General features: G+C 37.5%; 2 protein-coding genes across 9 annotated transcripts in view; one reads left to right on the plus strand and one right to left on the minus strand.

The window, feature by feature from the left end:
• ank1a (ankyrin 1, erythrocytic a) overlaps positions 1-5,237 on the plus strand; it is a 96,068-nt gene extending 90,831 nt beyond the window's left edge. For 4 of the 8 annotated variants that reach the window (XM_058374371.1, XM_058374372.1, XM_058374374.1 and 1 more), the window contains one exon: positions 625-5,091. Coding sequence is in view for 3 of the 8 variants with exons in the window: in XM_058374372.1 (XP_058230355.1) it covers positions 625-666 (42 nt within the window). In the remaining 5 variants the exon portion in view is untranslated. Of the gene's footprint in view, positions 1-624 lie in introns of all 8 variants that reach the window. The other 4 variants (XM_058374373.1, XM_058374377.1, XM_058374378.1 and 1 more) reach the window with 4 other exon arrangements.
• A 2,830-nt stretch (positions 5,238-8,067) lies between these two features.
• The window catches only part of spaw (southpaw), a 2,607-nt gene continuing 1,201 nt past the window's right edge, over positions 8,068-9,473 (minus strand). Inside the window, exons 2-3 of the mRNA XM_058374611.1 lie at positions 8,707-9,473; positions 8,068-8,545 (exon numbers count right to left, since the gene is read on the minus strand). Coding sequence (XP_058230594.1) covers positions 8,393-8,545; positions 8,707-9,473 — 920 coding nt within the window. The 3' untranslated portion in view covers positions 8,068-8,392. The remainder of the gene's footprint in view (positions 8,546-8,706) is intronic.

Genomic DNA, 9,473 nt, shown 5'->3' on the forward strand with positions numbered 1-9,473 from the left:
TATCATCAGGACGATGCTGAGAACATTTTCCAATTCTACTACACTGATTGAAGTTAGAATATTTTTTTTAATCTGGAAAACATAAATTTTCTTTATGTGTGTAATTATTACTTCTTGTGTTCAGTGCATTTTAAAGAATTTCTAATTTAATGAAACAGCTTTTATTACAAATTCTATCACTGACCAACAATTTCAAAAGTAAAATCTTTGAAATATTTACATGGATTTGGTTTGTCTAAGTTTTCTTTAAAACTTACAGACTTACAGCTGGCACAAACCCCACAAGTTTGTGAACTACTTCGGATCAGAGTGTTGTCTGATCCCATGCTTCTTTTGTACAAAGCACTTAACATGCTTTGTATCATATGTGTCACTTACATGTAACAGGGAGATTGAAATGTCGAATATTCTAGCATCTTGAACGTTAACTATAAAGATTAATCTGTAAGTCTGACATTACACAAGAAAAAACACACATCATTAATGCCGTCAAAATGCTTTTAAAAGCAAAATATAAATGTCAGGTTTTTTTATTGTTTCATCCCAAAAAAAAATAAGACTCATGAGGAAAAATGTTTTATGTTTATGCTTTATCTGAAACAAATTTTTCTCTCTTCACTCCAGGACCTGTCTCCCGCACCCAAACCTTCTCTCATAGACACATGATGAGCATCGAGAACGGCAAGAAATTGGAAAACCAGGCAAAGGACATCAGTGCCAATAGATGGCTTTTAGGCTTCTTTAAAGCAAACCTGCAATGAGAACTAGGCTAAAAGCATGATTTCATATAAAAAATGAAACTTAGTAGAAAAAAAAATCTTCCAAAAAAAAAGCATCCAAAAAGTGCTTCCTGTAATCCCTGTATCAGCATGCGAGAGTGCTGTCGCATGGCCTGCCTTTACCTACACCACAGAAAGCAAAGGATTATGGGGCTCCTGGTGATATAAGGGGCATGAAATGAGGGAAGAGTTTGTGCATATGGGGTATAACTGAACCCGGCGCTCAGCCCCGAACACTGTATTTCAGAAACGTTGTGGTTAATAACATATATGCAATAGCCGACACACACGTGTAGTCCCATGACACAACGGTTCCCCCTCCAAATCTCACTCTCAAATTTTGAGTCTTCCAATGTATTATTCGTTGTAGTTTAAATCGGAAAAAATCTTTCAAACACAATCTCGCTTCACACCAGTTTTTCTTCCAGCACTGGTTTTGTGCATAATGCAGTATATGCACTGAGTATTACAGTACATGTGTGTGTTATGTCTGTATGTGTGGTTTTATGTTACAGCTCGAAAATGCAAGAGAAGAAAAAAAAAACCCTACTGTATGCAAAGATACTGCTGCTGATATACTTCTTCGCCTGTGCTTTTATTTAGTCGGATATAACAAACAGCATTAATAACGTCAGTGTTATTATCAGTGTTACATAATGATCATGGTTTCTTCTTTTATTTTTTATTTTTCATTTTTTCCCATTGTTGTCTCTCCACTCATGAGAAAAAACAGTAGGGCTTTTGGCCTTCAATAGATATTTATTTTTTTGCTTCTTCTAACTGTCATCAGAGATTTTCTAGGAAATTTATGACTTTAGACTTACTGAGGCACTATTAATCGCTTGTGGCGTAGTGAATGTGACAGAATGCCAGCCATTTATCATTCAACACACACGCACATATACACACACACACACACCTGACTTTTACACTTGTGTTAAGTGCAAATGTAGCAACCAAGTCTTCCATTTTAAATTATCTCAGTAGCTCAGGTTTAGTTGTGCTGTGAGAGAGAGAAAGAGAGAGAGAGAGAGATGCTGTGGCCAAAATGAATGAAAAGCTGTTAGGAGGCTGGAGTTAGTTTCTGCTTTTCCTTATTCGCCTTTCAGAGTTATTATTTAACGTGGCATAGACACTACAACCTCTTCAGAGACTCACCTCAGATGTGGAGTGTGGAAATGTGTGAAATTTCAGGTTGTTATAGCGAGTTATAGCGTTGCTCTGAAAATCTGGACTCAAGATCCCACTTAAATACCGCAATAAGCAACACGATGAAAGCAATAGATATCAGGTTGCAAAAGTACTTTTTATTTTTAATATATTTGTTTCTTTAACTCTTACAATTTGTGCATGAACAGTTGTGATTCTGAGAGAGAACAGAACAGAACAGATCAGCAGAGTGGAATTTCCTGAAGTTTCTCAGTCGGTGTGAAAAGCTTTAATCGTGATATTAACAGAAACTGACTTGAGTTTGGTGTCACTGCTTCTGCAATTATGTGTCATGCATTTTGTTTATTTTTAAGACAAAATTTCAAAAGTGTGTGTTGCCTAGTTGAAATTAAAGAAAGGCAATTGGCGTTAAAGAGCCGTGTACTTTACTCACACTTGGAAAGCAATAGACACAAGACAAAAATGCACACACACCTATTTTTCTTGTTATGTTTTATATCATTTAATTTTGTTTTGGGTTTTTTTTGTTTTTTGTTTTTTTGCTGCATGGTTTGACCAGCCATGATTAAGAGCGATGATGAGGTTAGAGGCTGACGTGAATTTGCTACAAAACACAGGCGGATTTAGTTTAATGGTCTTAAAACACTGTGATTAGACTGTAGCACTGTCCAAGCTGACCAACTTTCCCAAGTACACACAAACACACGTGACTGATACTGAAACCTTCTGACTGTAGAATAAATCACGAGGTTACATCTTTAAAGCAGGAAACACCAAAACATGATTTTCTCCAGTTCTCATTTTTACATTATGAATGTGTAGCTATATTCTTCCATCTGTTTCCATATGTCACCATGGTAACCTGTACTGCGCCCTTCTGATAACACAAAATGAAGCTACACACTTTCAAAATTCGCTGAATGAATGAATTTTATTATTAATGCCCGCATCTTATGATGTAAACAAAACAGTGTTTGAACATTTTCCAGCACCAAGACACCAATAACAGTTCAGATCAATGGTCCTAAAACCAGTAGAGTGTCTCATTCACCTGCATTCACAATTATTTGTAAATTCTGAACATGAATTATCATCAGCCAAGCGAGCTGAATCAGATCAATTGAAACAAACAAGTGAATCCAGATGAAGAAGCATTCTTTGTAATCAAAATATCTATAACATTCAGCTCATAAAACTAAAAAGTCATCCTCAAACCATGCTAATCCTATGTCATTAAACACAAAACAACTTTTTTACGTGTGTACATAGTCTAGGGAATTTTAGACAGAAATGTGGTATAAACATATCATGGTGTAGATCTGAAATTAGTCAGTCGTCTGAATATTATTATTAATATTATTATTATGCAAACAATCCAGTGTTGTGTGGTAATGTAGCATCACCCAGAAACAGAAATGATGTCAGAATATATGGAGTGTCGCTTGCGTTTAGCATCATACCTTAAATCACGGAGCGTATTTTCCTTTTAGTTAAATGACATTGCGTGACTGTGAGCTTAAGTGTTTGCATGATTGTGGGTCAGTTTGTTTTTTACAGCATTTTCGGGATCAGAAACAGGTTATAGAAACAGACATTGAGATGCAGTATAGTGAAGTGACACGAAAACCGAACTACACCAAAGTTTCCTCTTACACAACACGTATATGTCCTATGACACTAACAGCTATGCCAAAAAAAACACTGTTGGATAAATATTCATTCAAATATAGGCCTAATACAAAGTTAGCCGCAAAGTTTATTTGATTTATTTTACTTTAGAAACCCCAAGCAAGTACCGAACAGATCATGCGAAATAGAACTTGTTGGAAACCGAAGTGAAAAGCAAAGTCATCTGTGTATGAACTGATAATGAGCATTATTTCCTACCATTTTAATAAGCAATCACTTTATCTAGATCTGAAAGGTGTTTGTTTAATACACTGAAAGTATTTCAGCTGCAAATGCTTCATTCCAAAGTGTTAGAGACACAAACGGTGCTCATCATTCTTGTTAAATCATCGTTAGGATCACGTACAGCAAGGCGCATTCACTCTCTTTTATTTTTGAAATGTTTGATTTAATTTTTATTTCTATTTTAAAAGCTGAATTGATGTCTCAGATGAAAAGGCCATGAACCAGCAATGTGCAAAAATATGAGCCACTTTTGAGATTATTCGCGTTGTCATTTTGTAGTGTGGTAACATGGTATTTATTCTCACTGTATCGGTCCGTGGGCCTCTGTAGAGGATCGGATGCAGTTTGAATGGCAGTTTTGTACTAGTGTTCAACTGCATTGATTGATTAGGAGCTTGAGAATTATACATCACCAGAAGCAACTCTAAATGGTGCTTCCTTTTGTTTTCATGATGGTTAGTGGAACGGTGACCTGGGCTTTCGAAACTAGTCGACATGTAAGATTCGAAATATTTACTCCTTGTGTTCAGACAAGACTTCTCCTCGAATTCATTTCTCTGTCATTAAAAAAAAGAAAATGAAAAAAAAAAATGAAAAAAACGAGTCGCATGTGGAAAAGTTGGGCTTTTAGCAAAGTCCAATCCAGTGTAAGCGAGGGGGATTCCAAATAAACTACACAGTTGGTTGATGTCATTGCAGTGATGAAACCAGTTTAATACAAAAATGTTGCAAAAACTAGAAACACTTATAATCTTAACTTCTAGAGAACGGATTAAAATTAGTCACTCAATAGCATATTAACCTTGAAAGGAATGCGAACTGCACACATGCACAGAAAATGTTTTTTGATATATACAAAAGATATATATATAATATATATCCATATATATATATATATATATATATATTTAATTAGAATGCTTTGCAATTGCTAATGGGGATTTATAACCAACTATTGGGGATTACAGATCTATTATGGATGCACTTATAGCAACTGAGACTTCAGACGTATGCCTGCAACCTGGGAAATAAAGAGGCCTTGTGGGTCTTTTGATTTATTTTATCTTGTTTTTATTGCTGTTGAAATGGGAAAACAATAAAATGGTACCTATACACAGGTCTATGGTTTGAACCGATCTGACCTGAGATACATGTATAGACGACTCACCCTGTACACCAGCTGAAAAAAATGAATATTTACAGGATTAATAAAGAAATGATTACTCACAAATGGCTTGTTTTTTGTCAGCTTTGTCTCTCCTCAATATGACTCCTCATTGCATAACAGGCTACTTGTTCATTCATTAGTCAATTCTCTTAATGCTTTTTTCTGGTAGGGGTTGTCATGGCAACAGGCCAAGAAATCTCCCACTCTCTGTAATGACTGTAAGCATGTTCAATACATATCTCTTATATATAGTGTTTTATTTCAATAATCGGTCTGTTACACAAGAATAATGAATAACTCAAATAATGCTTCAATTAAAAACACTTTATCCTGGTCAGGATTGCAGGAGATCTGACTCCTGGATAACAGCACAGAATCAGTACAACCTGGACACATTAATATACTGTCATATTTAGAAGGTTGAAAGAAAACCAGAGAACCAAGAGGAAGCCCACACAGACACGGCGAGAACATGCACATCCTGGAGCTGGCAAATAATTGGAGACCGTTAAGTATTAAGTATGATATTCTCACAACTTACAAGATAATTAGATGATAAAAAAATGATGATAAGAAAATGATAAGTAAGAGATAATGTTTAACTGGTTCTTCATTATGTTTTTACTAGGAATTGAATTCATGTTTATTTAGATAGCGTTTAGAAATGAGATTTATCATACGAATACGCAACCAGAGGGAAGAGTGGCAGTGAAAAATTCCCTCTGAGACGATAAGAGGAAGAAACTTTGAGAGGAACCAGACTCATTAGGAAGCCCCTCCTCCTCTGAGTGACACCCCAGATAGTGTGATTGTAAGTCATTACTCTTCCACATCTGTACACTACGAGCATCAGGGTCACTGAAGGCAGATACTCGTCCTGATTCAATCAGTTAAACCGGAGAATTGCCCCCTAGTCTCACACATGGTCTATTCCTGGACAAAGTAGCTCCTGTTTGTCACTTTCTGTAACAACCTTCCTTCAGACCACCCAGCTGAAATAATAACCACTCTCTACGATGTGATGATCCACACACCTCCAGATACCACCCATTCTTCAAATGTTTCTGACACCCGTCCCCCAATCCCACCCCCAAATTAACAAACGACCCCACCTCTATTGTCTCTAGTCTCTGAGTCATTTTGTCAGGATTTGCACTTGGCTCTGCAATCCTAAACACTAAAGCTGTGCAAATGGGACTTTCTTTCTTTCTTTCTTTCTTTCTTTCTTTCTTTCTTTTTGAAGAGGCTGACAACTTTAAAACAGTTTTCTGTAGCAATGCCATGAATTCAGTTTCTTGTTTCTTTGTCACATTGTTAATTGCCACATTTGTCAGGAATTTTATCATTGTATGGAAGCTGTTTACTAGGCTTTCAGTTTCTAACTGTTTCTACTTTCTTTCAGAGTACAAGGTCACCTGGAGTTTAACAGGGTTACAGTTTACTGAGTGTTACAGTTGACTGAGTGTTACAGTTGACTGAGTCAGTGGGGCCAATCAGCATGTGTTAATTAGGTATTCTTGACAGATTTATAGCCATAGTCTAGTATAAAACAGGCACTGGAGTCTTGTTGATTTGTTCACTATTTCAACATCTGATTTTTTTCATTGACTGTTGTATGATCCTCAGCTCCAACAGTTTACAGTGCAACAAAAATCCTTCTTACAACTAAATTAACTTACCAGAAGTGTAAAAGTAGAGGAACTTCAACTGGAGATGAGAGCAAAACAGATCTATATAAAGGAAATCACCTTTTCTCTGCATATTTTTAAAATGTGTACTATTGTATAATACTTTTGCAAAGATTTATATTTGTGCACAAGGAAATTGTTTGAGCTCATGTGAAGATCTGTGTGGATGAATTCTACCACATTGCACCTGGTGTTATTACTAAAGGCCAGATCCACCTTGACCCTGACCAGGATAAAGCACTTGATGTATGAAAGGAGAATTTTGCATAACAGAGAGTCAAAAATCATTCCAAGACAGTTTAATATACATTTAACTGTCTTGGAATGATTTTTGACTCTCTATTAAGTCATTTGTGTATTTGAGATGTTGATTGCTCTTCATGCTCTCGTAACTAAAGTGTCTGAGACTGTGAGAGGTTTTTATCTGATGGATATCTGATAAAGTGGCTGTTACTGCAGTGTGGGAGGAGCTGTGGACTCCAGCGCTTGGTGTATCTGTTCCAGTTTGGGACATGTGTGGGCAGGTTTTTCCACCCTGTCAGTGCAGGAAGCTCTCCTTTCTGCAATGTGTTTTCTAAAGGCCACTCACAGGTCAATGTCAGGTGGGACATTTTAAGCTATTTCCTTTATTTAGGAATGTAAGTTCAGTAATACAGGTGAGACAAGTGGCAGATCATCTGTAGGTGCAAGTATAAAAAAGCCTCACAAGTTCTATCAGCCATTCAAAGTCTGTATTCATAGTTCCATATATTTTAAATCCTGTTGAAATAATAAATTACTACTCTTTAGAGTGAGAAATAGCCAAACCATTATTTTTTTTTTTTACATTTGATTTGATCTGCTGATTTGCTCATCTTGCTAGATTTATTGTTTGTTGTTAAGGACAAAGATCTCTGTCTGATGATGGACTAGTTTCAGGTCTTTTGTGTGTTTTTTTGAGCTGGAAATTTTACCGAAACCTAGCAAGCCTGATGTTAATGATATTATCTAGAACACAGATCAACAAAGAACAGGTGCAGCTATACAAGCTGAAACTGTATGATGGATAATTTTGGGTTTTATAGAATCTCACCTCTCTTTTACTGGGTTACACTAAAATTTAGCTTGACAGCCAGACAGAATGGGATGATTGAGATAGCCTTTCAATTTAATTTTGTGACAAAGTTAAAGCTTTTTGTGACACTTGTTTAACTGTTTATACATGTTTCAGTTCATATCAAACCTCAGTATCTCATTATGTTTTGTGTGTTTTTATTTATTTATTCACTGAAATAACTTTTCATTTATACAAAAGGAAATATGTAATCTTGCATTGTACAAACAGTGAATGTAATAGTTTTGATGACAAAATATAAAAGATTAGAAGCATTTACAAAGCAAATATGCTGTATTAAAAATATATATATATTTATGCGTTAACTACTCATATATACATTATGTACATATATAAATGATTAGAAATTAGTTCACTTCCAAACATTCTATTTAAATATTAAATATTTCAGTTCTCTCAATAGACTAGTGGCTTTTGACATTTGCCATTTTAACCAAATACAGGTAAAATACAAATACAGATAAAACACAGATAAAATACTATCATCAAAGCCAAAGTGTGCAATTTAAGAAGAGTAAGTGAAAAAGTGTCTCATAATCCAGGGAAATCCCGGTCAGCTTCACTGGCATCCGCACTCTTCTACGATCATGTCTTCGTGGTGACGCAGCACTACGTCATCGCCCTCATAATACAGCATGGAGAGCGAGCTGAGGCGCGTGGGCGCGCACGACGCACAGGTAACGCGCTCTGGGTGGTAAAGCTTCAGCAGACTCTGTTAGGCAAAAAAAAAAACATTCAGTGAATCTTTCCAAAATATTTATTATTTTAAATGCATTCGTTTAATTTCGTATAGTTAATCAAGCAATGAAGCCTCCTTCTGGGGTGCATAATGACTCGTGACCCGGAGGACCAATAGATGACCCTCTGTCTTACCTGCATGTAGGCGTGATTCGTAGGCTTGAAAGATTCATCCAAGGGAACTGGACATTCTCCTTCACATCGGTACGCATTGTAGCGTTTCGGATGCACAATCCACTCATTCCACCCAATCTGGTCAAAATCCACCCACATGTCCACTCGTCTGCACAGCGGTCTTTGCACGGATTCCATCACTGACCCAGTCACGTTTTCACTCGCCACCTCCCGAACATGTCCCGGATCCATCCGGTTCCTCTTGCGTCGCCTTGCGTTACCAGGTCGGTCTAGGACCACGTATTTGGAGTGCTGTACTGTTTGCATTAACGTAGAACTGCTCTGGTGACCCTGACTCGACGAGCTCTTTAGGAACACTACAATCATCACTCGGTCAGTGGTGAGGTGTTGAATTTTGCAGCGAGGAGATGGTTCAGTCTCATCATTTCCGCTGCCCTCTTCCACAGCGCGCAGGAGGTTATTTTCGGCCGCTGGCTCGGTTGCAGGCCACAGTGATTCGCCCCCGTGATTCAGCCAGTATGTGAGAAGATCAGTTACGTTGAACACCTTCCAGGAGGAGGAAGAGGAGGAGAGTCCCGGTGTAACCTTGATGCTGCCGAGGAAGACGCGTGCTTCGGGGGCGCTGTTATGCGCGTGATAGAGCTCTACCACGGACGCGGAAAAGGCGGGCACGCGGACGCGGAGCTCGGAAAGCCGGATTTCTTGGGTGCCAAACAGCGAGGACATGTCGAAAGTGACCTTCCACCTCTCGCCGATCTGATGACAGT

Source organism: Hemibagrus wyckioides, linkage group LG22 (assembly GCF_019097595.1).
Source record: "Hemibagrus wyckioides isolate EC202008001 linkage group LG22, SWU_Hwy_1.0, whole genome shotgun sequence".
Taxonomy (NCBI): Eukaryota; Metazoa; Chordata; class Actinopteri; order Siluriformes; family Bagridae; genus Hemibagrus; species Hemibagrus wyckioides.